Below are 17736 nucleotides of genomic sequence, written 5' to 3' on the forward strand. Positions count from 1 at the left end.
ATCCGGAAAACACTATTATCCACCTATACATGCCGAGTGGTTTGGGTCACCCTGAGCTGCTTGGTTACTCTGTTGTACTGGTCCAAGCCCTATCTCATACAGCCGTATCAATCCCTGCCATGTACTGATGAGGACCAAAAGTCTGAAACTGGCTGTCACAAGTGGGTTTGATATGGCTGTGTAAAATTTAAAGCTATAGGCTTGCTATACACCAGTGGTTCTGGATGCTTGCTTGGCTTACTACCACAAATGTTCACTTATAGCTGAATTATTGCATATTTCCTTCTGTTTTAGGAAGGCAAATTATACCAAGCTTTGCTTTTCTTAGTAGGAGGTCTTTTTGGTCCCTTTTATCCTCCTATACATTCCGAGTGGTTTGGGTCACCCTGAGCTGCTTGGTTACTCTGTTGTACTGGTCTAAGCCCTATCTCATACAGCCGTATCAATCCCTGCCATGTACTGATGAGGACCAAAAATCTGAAACAGGCTGTCTACATGTGGGTTTGATATGACTGTGTAAAATGTAAAGCTATATGCTTGCTATACACCAGCGGCTCTGGATGCTTGCTTGGCTTACCAAGGGGGGAAAGGGGTAATTTTCATATTTAGTAGCAGTGCATTGTGGATAACCACAAATGTTCACTTATAGCTGAATTATTGCAGATTTCCTTCTGTTTTAAAAAGGCAAATTACACCAATACAGTGTGCAGACAGTGGAACGCACGATGGAACACGAGGTTAGTCATCCCCGCCCGCTGCCTCTTACTAATAGTGGCGGCTGCTACTGTGCTTAAGCAGGAGGAGGGGGGGGGGTTTCCTGCTGAGCTTAAGCTGGAGGTAGAGCACACATGGGGGACCCAGTCTGACCCCCCCTCCCCGCCGCTGTGCCCAATACCCCCTTCCTGCCCTCTACCCTCTTATGCGGCGTATGCTACGCCGCGGGTCGGCTAGTTACTAAAATTTTACTAAAACTATACCTAACCCTACTCTCACACAGAACCCTCCCTGTACCTATCTCTAACCCCTAGACCCCCCTGGTGGTGCCTAAACCTAAGACCCCCCTGGTGGTGCCTAAACCTAAGACCCCCCTGGTGGTGCCTAAACCTAAGACCCCCCCTGGTGGTGCCTAAACCTAAGACCCCCCTGGTGGTGCCTAAACCTAAGACCCTCCTGGCGGTGCCTAAACCTAAGACCTCCCTGGTGGTGCCTAAACCTAAGACCCCCCCTGGTGGTGCCTAAACCTAAGACCCCCCCCTGGTGGTGCCTAAACCTAAGACCCCCCCTTTATTATGTGGATAATAATGTTTTACTAATTGTGGCTGCAAAAAATATATTGCAATTTACGTTACGTACTGATCGCTTTATTTTGTGAATAATAATGTTTTACAAACAGTAAGGGATAAAACTTTAAATAATGTTTTAATTAGTTAAATAAGATAAATATGTTTAGTATTTTTATAAACGTTATTCGGCACGAGTGCATATTATAAACGTAAATCACCACAAGCACAGTTATAAATCATTAAAAATCTCCGGGCGCCGTTTGTAAACGTTATTTATCTCCGGTGCCCTTTTTTTCCTGCTCGGCGCCCATTAAACGTTATTTATTATGAGAGTGAATGGCGGCGCCCTTTTTGTCCACTAGCTGCCTGCGCCCTTATTTCCCGCTTCCTGAGATGGCTGCCTACTGGGGAAGTGAAGGGAATACCAAAGTTATTGTTGCTGCTGGATATTAGGGAGTGTGTGTGGGGGCAGATAACTCTGTTGGATAATTGGGGGTGTGTGTGTGTGTGTGGGGGGGGGGGGGCAGAGCCTAGCAGGCCTGATATTGGGGCACATCTGAAAATCTGTACTGGGGAGGGGCGGCTACCTAATATTGAGGGCACGTCTGGATATCTGTACTACGGGGGGAGGGGGGAGGCACCTAATACAGGGTGCATATCTGGCTACTTATAGTGTAGGGGGAATGCATAGCTCCCAACTGTCCCTCTTTTGAAGGGACAGTCCCTCTTTGGACTATGAAGGAAAATGACCCAGGATAGAAATGACCAGTGTGGATTGAATTATAAAAACAACATATTTTTCTTATGAAATCTTTATGGTATGTGTGACTAGGGTTGTGAGGGGGGCGTGATCAGGGGTGTGGCAGGGGCATGGCATAAGTGTCCCTCTTTCTCATCTCAAAAAGTTGGGAGGTATGGGAATACTAATACAGGGTGCATATCTGGCTACTTATAGTGTTGGGGGGAAATCTACCTAATACTGGGGGCACGTCTGGTTACTTATCTGGAAACACCATGGGCAGTCCCACTGCTCACACTGCAGCTTTTCACCAGGGAGTAAACCAGTCCACACAGATTTTATTCTACAGCTACTTATCTGGAGGGACCAACCTAATACTGGGGGCACATCTGGGTACTTATACGAAGGGGACGAGCTACTTGAAACTAGGGGCACATCTGATACCTATGCTGGGGTGGGCCCAATTTGGTAGGGGGAGGGGACACTTAGGAGCATCTGCCTCTGATGCTGGAGAACCTTGCCCCAGCCCTGGCGGGGGCATAAGAATGTCAACTAAAAAAGAGAGGCATTGCATGAATGGGTGATGGGGCAAGGATTATAGGCTCCAGTTTCTTCCCACGTTGGAAGGAAATATTGGTTCGTTATTTGTCTTTTCCTGACTGGATCCGACCATGTATTAATGTGGAGCTGAACTCTTGCACAGGACAGAAGGTAAACACAGAGAAATGCACCCTGTATGTATTTAGAGAGTTTAGCCTGTCTAATTCTTCCTCATTTGGCACTAATCATAAACTGTAATTTGATCTCTCAGATGTGTCAGCTATCTGCCTTGGCAGAGCAGCTAATGTGTAAACACAGAATGTTAAAGGGGCACTACGGCGAAATATTGTAAAATGTACAATATGTGCACACATAGACAAATAAGAAGTACGTTTTTTCCAGAGTAAAATGAGCCATATATTACTTTTCTCCTATAATGCTGTCACTTACAGTAGGTAGTAGAAATCTGACAGAAGTGACAGGTTTTGGACTAATTCATCTCTTCATAGGGGATTCTCAGCAAGGCTTTTATTCTTTATAGAGATATTCCCTAAAAAGGATACAATGATGCTGGCCAGCCTCCCTGCTCCCTACACAGTTTTTTGGCAGTTGGACAGAGCAACTGCCATTTACTAAGTGCTTTTGAAAATAAATAAATACATGAGAATCCCCCATGAAGAGATGGACTAGTCCAAAACCTGTCACTTCTGTCAGATTTCTACTACCTACTGTAAGTGACAGCAACATAGGAGAAAAGTAATTTATGGCTCATTTTACTCTGGGAAACCCGTACTTCTTATTTGTCTACGTTTGCACATATTTTACATATTACAATTGAAAGCAGGAAGTAGACACACTGCGGATTAAGTGCAGGATTTCTATCAGCTGTAACAAAGAAATGTTTTTCTTTAAATATTATTATGCTGTTGCGTATCTTTTAGAGCACAGAGGAAGTTCTGAGTTCAGGTCTACTTTAAGGATACTAGATTGTGAGCACTTAGTCAGTGCTATGATTTATTTAAATTTACTTAGTAATTTACTGAGCATAATATCCTCATAATCTCCTATCGTTATATAAATACTGGAAATAATACTAATAATGTTTCTGCGCAATGCAAATAACGTTTGACCAGGAAAGCCCCTCGTAGCGGATAAACAGCCCATAATGATGCCTGTGTTTGTGTAATAGAGTGAAAACAGAGGGATACTCTCAGATTGGGGTCAGGCGGGCCCCACAAGGGTCACCGCGGCAATGCTAATGATGCTCGTTGCCACGGCGTCGGTAACCTTGTGTATGTTACAGGCACGCTATCTCGCTGGAGTAACTGAGTAAAAACAAATGTTTAACCTTCCGAGCAGAAGACTGAGATTTGGCTGCCTCAGCAGTAAGTTACTCAGAATTCAGCAAATTACAAAAACCACAGTTTCCCCTAATTCTGGAGACCGCGTTACACAACAGAGAGATTTTATTTACAGATCACATGATGTGTTTGTAGGAAGGCGGCGCGCCAGACTAAACAGCTGCAGCGGCCCAGACACACATGTGCGTGATAAGAGCAGCGGACATGTCACCCTACGTGGTTCAGCCGCCTTATAAGTTATATGCGTAGGGGTTGATTCACAAAGCTTACTTATTTCTCACCTGTAGGCCCCTTTTACACATGCATCGCAAGTGTGCGTTGTGTTAACCTTTTTACCGCAGGGTGACGCAACGGCAAGGGAATTGTATGGGGCCTAGCACACTTACCATGTTGCACCGGAAGTTTCCGAATCACCATCGAGCCAACACAAAGTCTGCAGTACGGTACTGTATGACTTTAGCGGTGACTCCGCATTGGGCGACGCAGGAATTTAATCGATGGGAGCACGGTGCGTTGCAGCACACATGCACGGACTGGCAGGAATCTCAGGGAATCCCAGTGTACTTCCTGCCCACCAGGGAGTACGTCACTGAGCGGGGGGCGGCACTATGCATATGACGCGGTTGGCGCACTCTGACGCAGGGTTATAGGTTTCTCATTTTTTTCTCATTTTTTGCATTGCAGTAAGATGTGGCAGAAGCATCGCATCCCCACCACAATGCAAAATATAAGTGTAAAGCCGGGCTAACTGCAAGGGCGGCTTGGGGTGTGGGGGGTATGGGGTGCTCTTTAGCACCAGAGTACCCCCACGTACGTGAGAGGTGACTCGCTGGCCGCCCGATGTGCCCCTGCTTCTCTCCCTCCCACTAGAGATGGAATAAGATGTATTGGGGCTCTAGGCAAGGTAGTGGATTTGGAGCCCCTAATAAAACCCTCTGCAGCAAACTTGTAAATGTAAAAAAGAAGAGGTAAAATTGTTTTTTTTTTAATTAATGACATTTTTGGCAAGCAAATAAATGTGCTATTGAGATGTCCTGGGTGGTAAAAATGGTTCTTGGTTCACTTTAACAAAACCAGAGTGACGGTTTGGATTGTAGTTACCTCTTTTGGCATCTCTCTAGGGAAGAAGAAGTACGGCACTGCAGCTACAGCCACGATGCTGGCCGCCACGATGAATCCCAACCACCAAGCTCCGATCCAACGTGGGTCGCTGGGCGTGAGGGTGACGTCACCTGGGGAAAGATGGACAGGAATCATCACTCGGGCTGCTCTGATGGACATATGGTAATAAACAATAATAACTAATAATCCTAATTTATAAATGTGGGCCCAGCACAGACCACAAAAAACAGTCAGGAGGGAACTGGGTTTTCACAGTGTAAATGATGTCTGGGGAAGGTGTGGGAGTGCAGTGAAAATAAGGGTGTGCTTTCTTTTGGGAGGTCTATGGTGGTGGATAGGGCAGAGGAAAGAGACAATACATGATTTTGGTGAACCTTTAGAGGCCGGCCCTATCCTGAAGCCACCATAATCATATGGGAGGGCAGCACTGGGGATTGACTCATTCTGAGTAGCAGAGTGCTCAATTAGTCTCAAATAGCTACTCCAGTGCCGAGTCCACTGGCTTGCAGGGGTTGGTTGGTGTTGGGTGGTGATTGGTTGGGGTTGGGTTGGCGGTGGTGGTGAGATGGTGCCTGGACTGCTTCCTTCTTCCTCCTTCTATGCTCCTTTAGTTGTGTCCTTTCATCCAGATCTAAAAATGAGTGCTGGGACCGTTGGGTCTCTCCATCACGCCCACTGCAGCCACTAGGGGCCACTATCCTCTCTGGTCTCTGCCTTCTTCTCTATCTGACGCACAAGAAGAATGCAGAGCGGACAGTGACATCTAGTGGCTGCAGCAGGAGTGCCGGGGATACCCAATGGGAGCGGTAAGGCCAGTCACTGCCGCAACGCTGATCCGTAGATCTGGATGGCAGGGAGCACAGGAGGAATGCCCCGAGGTAGAGAAAAGTCCAGGCCACTTCTCTCCGCTGGGCACGTGGGTAGGGGGGGAGAGGGTCTGAAAGTAGGAAAGGGGCCCCCCTAAAGGCTTCGAAAAGGGGCCTTTCAGGCATAGTTATGCCCTGGGCTGGGTCCTCTACTTTTTTTCACTACAGCCAATCACCATGCAGCACTGTCTTTGCATGTGGCATGTTTATGTATCATGCCTCCCTCATGTTATATCTGTGTTCTGCCCCCTTCAGCTATGATGGTGACTGGTGAGAGATGTCTCCAAAAATTCTAGTGGTTGTGCTTGTCCATCTCATAATTAGTGATGCTCAAATCCGAGTCCGGGAGAAACCCGGATACCGGATAGTTGCTTCCTGGATATCTCCCAGTAAACCTATGCGGGCTGGGCGGGGGGTGGGGTCAAGCTTACCCGTCTGACGCCTTCTTCGTCCGTCCCTGGTGCCTCCCACGATGCGGTCCTTGCGCATCACGTGACTCCAAACACTTCCTCCTTCAACCCGGAAGGAGGAAGTGTTTGTAGTCACGTGACCTCCACATGGACCGCATCGTGGGAGGCGCCAGGGACGGACGAAGAAGACGTCAGACAGGTAAGCTTGACCCCACCCCCCCACCCAGCCCGCATAGGTTTACTGGGAGATATCCGGATAGCAACTATCCGGGTTTCTCCCAGATCCGGATTTGAGCATCACTACTCATAATGTTATGTCATGTAGGACTTACTCTGTATATTTTGTGATTTTCTCCTGGTGGACTCAAAGCGCCAGAGCTGCAGCCACTAGGACGCACTCTATAGGCAGTATCAGAGTTAGGAAGTCTTTGCAAGGTCTCCTACTGAACAGTGCTGGCTTACTGAACAGGAAAAGCCAAGATTTGAACACTGGTTGCCAGTAGTAGGGCTTCTTGGTCTCTTTTAATCTCCTATACTTTCCCAGTGGCTTTGAGTCACCCCAAGCTGTTTGGTTACACTATGAAAGAGAAGTTACTGAAAATAAAATAAAGCAGAAAAAGCTTTGCTGTGTATATTGAAAGGAGAGAGGTGATAAGGGGTGAGCAAGTGTCCGGGTTCAGAGAGGACTGGCATGGTGCCAGGCCAGCCTGTTGGCAGACCACAACGGAGAATGTTGCAACAGTCAGAATCGGGTATAATAAGGACAGGAAAAAGCATTTCAGCAGCTTCATAAAAGTGGATAAGGACAGATATACCCTTAAAGTGGAACTGTAGTGAAAATAACATAATGAATAACATTTCTTATTGTTTACAATATTCATTTATAGTTTATTTAGCTAGTGTTTGGCCATTGTAAAATCTTTCCTCTCCCTGATTTACATTCTGACATTTATCACTGGTGGGGACATCTTTAGTTCTGCCAGGTGATCTGTACGGAATGTTCGTTACTGAGAGTTCTTTTCACAGAGGGAAATGCTGCTTGTTGGCAGTTGGAAAACGTCGTTATTTCCCAGACAGCAAACTGTCAGGGCCATGGTCATGACGTCACACTGTGGGAGGGGTTTCACCACAATATCAGCCATACAGACCCCCTCCTGATGATCCATTTGAGAAAAGGTAAAGATGGGAAAGGGGTTATCAGCTACTGACAGGGATAACATTTAAAGCGGACCCAAACCAAACATTTTTTTAATTAAAAATATTTAGTTGCACCACTCTGACACATACAAAGATAAATAAACACTCCTTCAAGCCTATGATCATTTCAGTGCATGCTTTTCACCCATCTCTTTTCATAACTAGGGTTATACTGGGGGCAGCCATTAGCAATTCCTCCATTGCCAGACACCATCTACTCTTCCAGTTTGCCGGAAAAATCCCGGCAATTTGAAAGGAAGGGAGGGGTTCCTCCAATAAATGTAAAATATTTTATATTTGTCATCACGCAGCTGAAAAAAGGCTGCTATTTATTATTATAATTTAGAAAATAGATTTTATTTCTGAAATCTTGTATTTTTAATTTGGGTCCACTTTAATCTTTGGTTTCCTCTTTAAAATGCACCTACAGGTGTCCACCAGTGCTGCAAGCCCTGTGCAGTAACAGCTGTCTAGTCAGGGAGCCACGGGACACCAGAGAAAACTTTACACTGAGGCTTTAGTGGGCCCGGCACCACTGAACTGAAGGTGGATGGAAGATATTGCTCCGTCAGGAATGGGATGGTGGCAGGGTTTGATTACAGGACGACCGACATGTTGGCAGCAGAGCTCACAGTCACCTATTCACCAACGACTCGAGTTACTTCTCTCTGTCCACACCACCATCACACCTCATTGTTTCTTCTTTCCCAGGGGTCATGCGTCATGTGCCAAACGCTAGAGGCCCAACCCATCACATTTCATCTGGGAGACATCCATCTGATGGTCAAATCTGGTGGTTATGCATAAAGGCCCATACACACGTCGGACTTTTGCGAACGACGGGTCGTTTGAACGTTCCGTCGTTCAGTTGTCCGCACGCGAAATCGGGCGTGTGTACAGACTGTCGTTCGGGTGATAAGACTGAGTTTGAGCGATCCGCCGGGCCTTTAGTGTATGGCCACCTTGAAGGATACCTGTAGGCATCTAAAGAAAAAAATGACATACTCACCTATGGAGAGAGAAGGCTCTGGGTCCCTTAGAGGCTTCCTGGTTCTGTTTGTGTCCCCTCGTTCCACAGCTGTGCCTACATTGCAGCGAGCCAACTTTAATGTCGATGAAACATTTGGGTCTCCTTGGAAAGCTTCAGTCAGGGGCGTAGCAATAGGGGGTGCAGAGGTAGCCACCGCATCGGGGCCCTTGAGCCAGAGGGGCCCCGAAGGGCCCTCCCTCAACTACAGTATTAGCTCTCTATTGGTCCTGTGCTGGTAATAATCCCTTCTATGGATACTTGGAATAGTAGTGATCACTAACACACTGATCCCCATCCCCTTCTTGCACCTCTGACACTGTAATTGTCCTTGGCAGGTTTTGGTGTGCCGTGTCAATTGTTATGTATAGAGTGTTTGGGGGGGCCCTATAGTAAAACTTGCATCGGGGTCCACAGCTCCTTAGCTACGCCACTGGCTTCAGTACTCAGGTCTCCAAATACTTCTGGATAGGGCTGCTCAAATCCAGAACCGGGAGACATCCGGATAATTGCTATCTGGATATCTCCCAGTAAACCTGAGCGGGGGGGGGGGGGTCAATCTTACTTGTCTGACGTCTTCTTCGCCCGTCCCTCGGATCCTCCCACGATGCGCTCCACGCGCGTCACATGAGTACAAACACTTCCTCCTTCAACCCGGAAGGAGGAAGTGTTTGTAATCACATGACCTCCGCTTGGACCGCATCGTGGGAGACGCCGTGGGATAGACAAAGAAGACGTCAGAGAGGTAAGATTGACCTCCCCCGCCCACCCCGCACAGGTAACTGGGAGATATCCGGATAGAACTGTCTCCCGGATCTGGATTTGAGCAGCCCTACTTCTGAAGACGAGCTCAGTACAGAGCTACTCTTCTAGGGATCTACTCTGATACCCAAGCAGGGCCGGATTTGTACTTACCAGTGCCCTAGGCCTGCTGTCACCAAACGCCCCCCAACCCCCCCCCCCCCCCTTCCCCGCCACCACCACCACCAAAAAACATTCTGTCCAACTATCTGACTAGCGATCACTGGTTTGAATGGGCTCATTTCAGTTGTGCTGCTGTGCCCCTCATTGAACAAAGAATCAGTGGATGCTCTGTCCTCTCACGATGGAAATTTGCGCTCCTGCTCGAATGTGCACAGCAGCCGATAGTGTTCTGGGAATGCATACTTGAGAAATTACGCTGATGTATGATCGGTACTCGTCAAGAATGCATAACACTGTACCGGCCTTGGTTGCTGTGCACATCTGGGCAGGAGCAGGAAATTACAGGGAGCGCAAGTGGCCAGAGCATGCGCCGCTTCTTTGTCCTCTGTGCGACTGGCTGCAGTCAGAGCCACAGACAGGTGACAGGGAGCGTGAGTGGCCAGAGCATGCGCTGCTTCTTTGTCCTCTGTGCGACTGGCTGCAGTCAGAGCCACAAACAGGTGACAGGGAGCGTGAGTGGCCAGAGCATGCGCTGCTTCTTTGTCCTCTGTGCGACTGGCTGCAGTTGGAGCCACAAACAGGTGGCAGGGCAGTGCAATGGAGAAAAGCCCAAACAAAACAGAGAACAGGTAAGTAGCAAACATCCTGTCAAGACACACTTTGGATGTTTGGTTGTAATTAGTGTGGACCTGAACTCAGAACTTCCTATCTGCTCTAAAAGATACTCAACAACATAACCTTTAAAGAAAAAACATTTCTTTGTTACAGCTGATACAAATCCTGCAATAAATAGACAGTGTGTCTAATTCCTACTTTCATGGAAGCAAATATATTAACATCTTGTGCTTTAAAATAAGCTTATATGCTGTGGCAGCCAGGTGACACAGGGAAGATATCAAATTTGTGATTAGACACAGATGTGGAAGAATTCGAAAGGCTCTCTAAATACACACATGGTGCATGTCTCTGCATGGTTTCCTTCTGTCCTGTGCAAGAGTTCAGCTCCACTTTAAAGCATCTGAATGACATTTATTTATATTTGCCGAAAAATCTACGTATCTCTTTTGAATGCTGAATGTACATGTGGCGGTGTGCTCTAACATATTGGCAGTATACAGCAACAAAGTCTGAAGAAGGCTTATTAGCAGAAAGATTACTCTTTTTCTTTTAAGTCAATAAATGGTATCATCCTGATTCAAAACTCTCTGCTTTTGCTCATGGCTAAGATGGTACAATGCTCTAATGCTACAGGAAAGCAGAAGGATGCCAAACCATACACACTAGCATAGAGGTAGTAACAGCTCAGGTGACAGTGACAGTTTAGCAATGAAAGGGAAGCATACAGCATTTTTATTCCAGGCTGCAGCAGTTCTCATAGATGGTCGGAGCTGACGGACAGAAAATGAGTCAGGAAAGAGTTAACTTAAGCAGAGACCAGATCACTGGCTAAGAAGAAAATAAAGCAATAAATTAGGCCTAGATAAGAAAGTGTAATTTACAACTGCTGGGGTCAGACAGTGTCACAGCTCTAAAAGAGAAGGCGAAGAAACTAGCAGAAATGTTTGTGAATGCCTGCATTAGAACTCAGCGGAACTTAGTTTTATCTTCTTTGTAATGTAAATCCCTGGTATTTCTCACATCCACTTGTACTGTATGTCGATCCATATAAATAATTGGATCATCAGGTGACAGTTATGATTGATCCTGATTGTTATAACACATCAGGAAGTAAGAGGTGCAGGGATTGGGGAACTCTGGAATTCCTCTATTAGTGCAGAGCAGGGCGCTGGCTGGCTGCGCTGCGGGAACAGAGGAGATGATTTACTTTGACATATGACCTCTTCTCTCTCCAAGTCATGCCGCCCTTCTGATCTTATCTGATTTTATTGCCCTAGGCCGTGGCCTCTGTGGCCTTTGCAGAAATCCGGGCCTGTACCCAAGTACTTTCAGGTCGCATTCACAGTGGGATGTTTTAATGCATCTGCGTTTGGAGGTAATGTGAGTTACCATAACGCAACATTTTTCAACACGGCATTAACGTCGCACTGTGATAGGATTATGATTGCAGTGCGGTAAGCTGCGTTATAAGACTTTATAACACAGCTCCGCAATGTGCTACTGTGAATGAGACCTCAAAACCTTCTTAGGAGAACCAAAGACGCAGACAGCAGGAAATTTGAACAGGAGACAGCGGGGGAAAGAGGAGACCAAGAGAGGACGGAGAAGGCTCTATAGGATCCAGAGTCTTCCCTCTTCTTTGGTGAGTATGTAACTTTTTTTTTTTTTAGGTGGCTATAGGTATCCTTTAAAACTGGACATTGATCTGAACACACGAAGAACATGTCCTGTCCGGTGAATCTGGATTTTTGTGGAGGGCGGGGTCAGAATTTGGTGACATTTGCATGCATCCATGGAGCCAACACTTCGTGTGTCAGCAGTCCAGGCTGGAGGAGGTTTGGGATGTGGTGGAACGGGACATTTGTGAGATAATACAGTGAGAGTCCAGGGCCGGGCCGAGGCAGAGGCGAGAGAGGCTCTAGCCTCAGGGCGCAGTGTAGGAGGGGGCGCAGAATTCATTCAGCTGTCATTCCTAATTGTGTTTGAAGCAGAAAGAAATAAGAAAAGGGGATACATGGCAATGATTGCAAGCCAGATATCTAGAGATTAAGGTGTTGGGGAGGTTGTGGGCCCTGTGGCGCCTCTTAGTCTAATAGCAATCAGTGTTTGATGGCTCGGGTGGCAGGGATGGAGGGGCGCACTTTGGTGTCTCAGCCTTGGGTGCTGGAGGACCTTGTACCAGCTCTGAGTGAGACCCTGCCCCAAATCAGTATAATATTCCTAATAAGGTGCTTAAAGGAGAACTGTAGTGAAAGGTATATGGAGGCTGCCATATTTATTTCCTTTTAAGCAATACCAGTTGCCTGGCTGCCCTGCCGATCCTCTGCCTCTAATACTTTTAGCCCTAGACCCTGAACAAGCATGCAGCAGATCAGGTGTTTCTGACATTTTTGTTACATAGTTACATAGTTATTTTGGTTGAAAAAAGACATACGTCCATCGAGTTCAACCAGTATAAAGTACAACACCAGCCTGCTCCCTCACATATCCCTGTTGATCCAGAGGAAGGCGAAAAAACCCTTACAAGGCATGGTCCAATTAGCCCCTAAAGGGAAAAATTCCTTCCTGACTCCAGATGGCAATCAGATAAAATCCCTGGATCAACATCATTAGGCATTACCTAGTAATTGTAGCCATGGATGTCTTTCAACGCAAGGAAAGCATCTAAGCCCCCTTTAAATGCAGGTATAGAGTTTGCCATAACGACTTCCTGTGGCAATGCATTCCACATCTTAATCACTCTAACTGTAAAGAACCCTTTCCTAAATAAATGGCTAAAACGTTTTTCCTCCATGCGCAGATCATGTCCTCTAGTCCTTTGAGAAGGCCTAGGGACAAAAAGCTCATCCGCCAAGGTATTATATTGCCCTCTGATGTATTTATACATGTTAATTAGATCCCCTCTAAGGCGTCTTTTCTCTAGACTAAATAAACCCAGTTTATCTAACCTTTCTCGATAAGTGAGACCTTCCATCCCACGCATCAATTTTGTTGCTCGTCTCTGCACCTGCTCTAAAACTGCAATATCTTTTTTGTAATGTGGTGCCCAGAACTGAATTCCATATTCCAGATGTGGCCTTACTAGAGAGTTAAACAGGGGCAATATTATGCTAGCATCTCGAGTTTTTATTTCCCTTTTAATGCATCCCAAATTTTGTTAGCTTTAGCTGCAGCTGCTTGGCATTGAGTACGATTATTTAACTTGTTGTCAATGAGTACTCCTAAGTCCTTCTCCAAGTTTGATGTCCCCAACTGTATCCCATTTATTTTGTATGGTGCTAGACCATTAGTACGTCCAAAATGCATGACCTTACATTTGTCAACATTGAATTTCATCTGCCATGTATGTGCCCATATAGCCATCCTATCCAGATCCTGTTGCAATATGACACTATCTTCCTGAGAGTTGATGATTCTGCACAATTTTGTATCATCTGCAAAAATAGCAACATTGCTCACTACTGCATCTACTAGGTCATTAATAAATAAATTGAAGAGCACTGGACCCAGAACAGACCCCTGTGGGACCCCACTGCTAACAGTCTCCCATTTTGAGTATGATCCATTGACCACAACTCTTTGTTTTCTGTCCATTAGCCAGTTCCCTATCCATGAACACAGACTCTTCCCCAGTCCTTGCATCCTCAACTTTTGCACCAGACTTTTGTGGGGAACAGTGTCGAAGGCCTTTGCAAAGTCCAAGTATATCACATCTACAGCATTCCCAATATCCATATTAGGATATGGATATTGTTAGATATGACAAGATTAGCTGCATGCATGTTCCTGGTGTGATTCACACTACTGCAGGCAAATAGCTCAGCAGGGCTGCCGGGCAACTGGTATTGCTTAAAAGGAAATCAATATGGCAGCCTCCATATACCGCTCACTACAGTTCTTTAATGAGAGGGTACATTTTTGTGTTGGAGATCTGAGTGAGTAATTCACATATTAAACTTACCTGCTGGGATTTTGTCAATGTCAACATAGAATCTCAACACGGCCGATCCCAGGATGAAGGCCACTCCAGGGCCCATGACTGTGACTGCAAAGAGAATTCCTGAAATATGAGGAAGAGAGAGGGATAGTGAATATCATACACACAAACAAAAACACTCACTGCTCCCAAGGCTGGATTTATGCTTTAAGCACCCCCAGGCCAACTTTCTTGTTACTTTCCCTTCATGTGCAGCAGCGCCCCCTGGCATGTGCAGCCTTCCAATTCCATACGTACTACCCATGTACAACAGCATCTCTCTTTCATGCACAGCTCTCTTGGGCATCAGCCATGGCGACCGGGGAAGCCCTGCAGGAAATCCCGTTCTCAACGGGATTTCCTGCAAACTCTGATCGACGAAGGCGATCGGAGTGGGTGGGGGGATGCCGCCGCTCAGCGGCTATCATGTAGCGAGCCCTGGGCTCGCTACATGATTTAAAAAAAATAAAAAATAAAAAAAAAGTGCGGCGCTGCCTCCTTGCTGGATTTTTTAGACCGGCAAGGAGGTTAACAAAAAAACCCCCACATTTTTATTTAAAAAATACAAAAATAACGACAAACAAACATCTGGGGGGTGATCAGGAAAGAGGGGGGGATCACTTGTGTGCACTTGTGTGCTGTGTTGTGCGGCCCTGCAGCTGGGCCTTAAAGCTGCAGTGGCCAATTTATTGAAAAATGGCCTGGTCTTTAGGGGGGTTTAGCACTGAGGTCCTCAAGAGGTTAAAGTGTACTATCTGAAGTGACATGTTCAATAATGAGATTAAAGACTAAATAGAAACTGTACTGAAAATAATCTCATTAATAAAATTGCTTATTGTTTTTAATATTACTTTATAGACTATTTACTTTACTTCTTACGGGTTCATGTCTGTGTAATGTTTGTTTACTGAGAGTTTGGTCAGTGACATGACTATGTACTCTGTAATGTGCTGCAGAAGATGTCAGTGCTATATAAATACATAATAATAATATGGTAGGACATTAGACTATGACTATGGTAGGATTAGATCTGTGGACAGTCAGTGACATGACTATGTACTCTGTAATGTGCTGCAGAAGATGTCAGTGCTATATAAATACATAATAATAATATGGTAGGACATTAGACTATGACTATGGTAGGATTAGATTGTGAACTCCTCTGAGGACAGTCAGTGACATGACTATGTACTCTGTAATGTGCTGCAGGAGATGTCAGTGCTATATAAATACATAATACTAATATGGCAGGACATTAGACTATGACTATGGTAGAATTAGATTGTGAGCCCCTCTGAGGACAGTCAGTGACATGACTATGTACTCTGTAAAGTGCTGCAGAAGATGTCACTGCTATATAAATACATAATAATAATATGGGAGGACATTAGACTATGACTATGGTAGCATTAGAGCGTGAGCCCCTCTGAGGACAGCCAGTGACATGACTATGTACTCTGTAAAGTGCTGCAGAGGATGTCAGTGCTATATAAATCTATATATATAGGGCTCTATTCATAAAACATTTGTGGCGAAAAAACTCCTGGAGGGAAAATACCGCAGTGGTATTTTAGACTTCTGGGTGGTAATTCATAAAAATATTGCCAGCTGCGATGCAAGAGCGGAGATCTCCCGCTGAAGGCTGGCGGTAAGCTGTCGGAAGGCATGCGGAAACACTTCAGCCGGCAGAGTCCCTCCGTGCACTGCTCTCTCTGGGAGGTCTGTCCCATTCACTTGTATGTAATCCGCAGGCTTCTCACTACATCAGAGGAAGCGGTATTTCCCGTCCACATACCGCTTCCTCTAAACTTTATGAATGGCCATTTTGTTACTTTTTTCTAGATAAATCTAGAAAAACACTGGAGAAGGCGGAAATTTCTCGCTCTGCTGGGGGATTGTAGATTTTCATGCGGGAACAGCTTTTATGAATGCCCACTTTGCTAAATGGATGGGAAAATCTGCTGTTTTGAGCGGAAAACTTGCGGTAACCTTTTATGAATAGAGCCCATAATAGAGTAAGTGCCTCAACCTTCAAGCAAGAAGAAGAAGTAGTGCCCTGCCCCCAGGGCCGGGCCAAGCAAGAAGAAGGGGCCGGTCCAAGCAAGAAGAAGAAGTAGCGACCTGCCCCCAGGGGCGGTCCTACACTTGTCGCCGAGCTGGAGGGGGTAGCGGGTAGAAAGGGGGTATTGGGCAGAGCGGCGGGGAGGGGGGTTGGACCCCCCTCCCTCAACTGGGTCCCCCATCTGCGCAACCCCTCTAACTTAAGTTCTATAATATATACACTAATGAGTTCTGGGTCACCATGAGCTCGCTGGTTAGTCTGTACCTCTCGGTGTTACAAGCCCTACTCTATAGAATTAAATTATTTCATGCCATGTACTGATGAGGATCAAACAATCTGAAACAGTCTGTATGCATGTTGGATTATTATGGTTCTGTACAAATTAACAAGCTGACACATCATTGCATTCCAGCGGTTCTGGAGGTGTGTTTAGCTTCTAAGGGTACAATGGTTAATTTGCATATATTCAGCAGTGATGCACTGGGAGACGTCTCAAGCTCACCCCAACCTGAATTATCGCAAATTCTTTCTGTTTCTAGAAAGCAAACTTTTATTTTCTTTAGGGCCCGTTTCCACTATTGCGGTGCGGAATCGCCGCATATCACCGCTGACAAAATCGCATGCGGATGCGATTCCGCATGCGTTTTTTGCCGCGATTTCGCATAGGCAGGGTATATGCGATTTTAACCATGTCACTTCCTGTGTCAAATTACATTACTTTCAATGCGAAATCGCACGCGAAATCGTGGGAAAAAAAGCATGCAAAAAATGCAAGCGATTTCCCTATTAAATACATTGTGTGCGATTCGCCTGCATTCCACACGCAGGCGAATTCTGCAGGGTCTACCGTGCAGAAAAATCCTGCACAGAAAAACGCAAATGAAAACTGACAAGTGGAAACAGTCCCATCCACTTGTATTGCTTATGCGAATCCGCATGCGTTGTCTGCATGCGGATTCGCGCTAGTGGAAACAGGCTCTTAGTATTTTAGTAAGGGGGCTTTTAGGACCATTGTATCCCCTCACACACTCCAATGAGTCCTGGGTCACCATGAGCTTTCTGGTTAGTCTGTACCTCTCGGTGTTACAAGCCCTACTCCACAGAGCCAAATTAATCCATGCCATGCACTGATGAGGATCAAACAATCTGACACAGTCTGTATACATGATGGATGATTGTGGCTCTGTACAAATTAACAAGCTGACACATCATTGCATTCCAGCTGATCTGGAGGTTTGTTTAGCTTCTAAGGGTAACAATGGTTAATTTGCATATATTCAGCAGTGATGCACTGGGAGACATCTCAAGCTCACTCCAACCTGAATTATCGCAAATTCTTTCTGTTTTAAGAAAACAAACTTTTGTTTTCCTTAGCTTAAGTTCAGCAGCAGCCGCTGCAATTAGTGAGGGCCCATTTCCACTATAGCGGAAACCGCCAAGATTCCGCAGAGTTTCCCCACAGGCAAATCGCGCGGGGAAACTCTGCCATAGGGGACTATTGCGCCGCCGGCAGAATCGCATGCGGTAGTGATTCAGCCGGAACCCATGGCAGAATTCGCTCGGGAGGCAGCGAATTCCATAGCTGTGCATGGCACGGCTGATGGGATTCGC

General features: G+C 46.0%; 1 protein-coding gene across 3 annotated transcripts in view; it reads right to left on the minus strand.

Moving 5' to 3' along the window:
- SLCO2B1 (solute carrier organic anion transporter family member 2B1) overlaps positions 1-17736 on the minus strand; it is a 191017-nt gene that overhangs the window by 65211 nt on the left and 108070 nt on the right. For all 3 annotated transcript variants that reach the window (XM_068266579.1, XM_068266580.1, XM_068266581.1), the window contains exons 6-7: positions 14049-14147; positions 5025-5155 (exon numbers count right to left, since the gene is read on the minus strand). In XM_068266579.1, coding sequence (XP_068122680.1) covers positions 5025-5155; positions 14049-14147 — 230 coding nt within the window. The remainder of the gene's footprint in view (positions 1-5024; positions 5156-14048; positions 14148-17736) is intronic.

The sequence above is a fragment of the Hyperolius riggenbachi genome, chromosome 2, assembly GCF_040937935.1.
Source record: "Hyperolius riggenbachi isolate aHypRig1 chromosome 2, aHypRig1.pri, whole genome shotgun sequence".
In the NCBI taxonomy this organism is placed as follows: Eukaryota; Metazoa; Chordata; class Amphibia; order Anura; family Hyperoliidae; genus Hyperolius; species Hyperolius riggenbachi.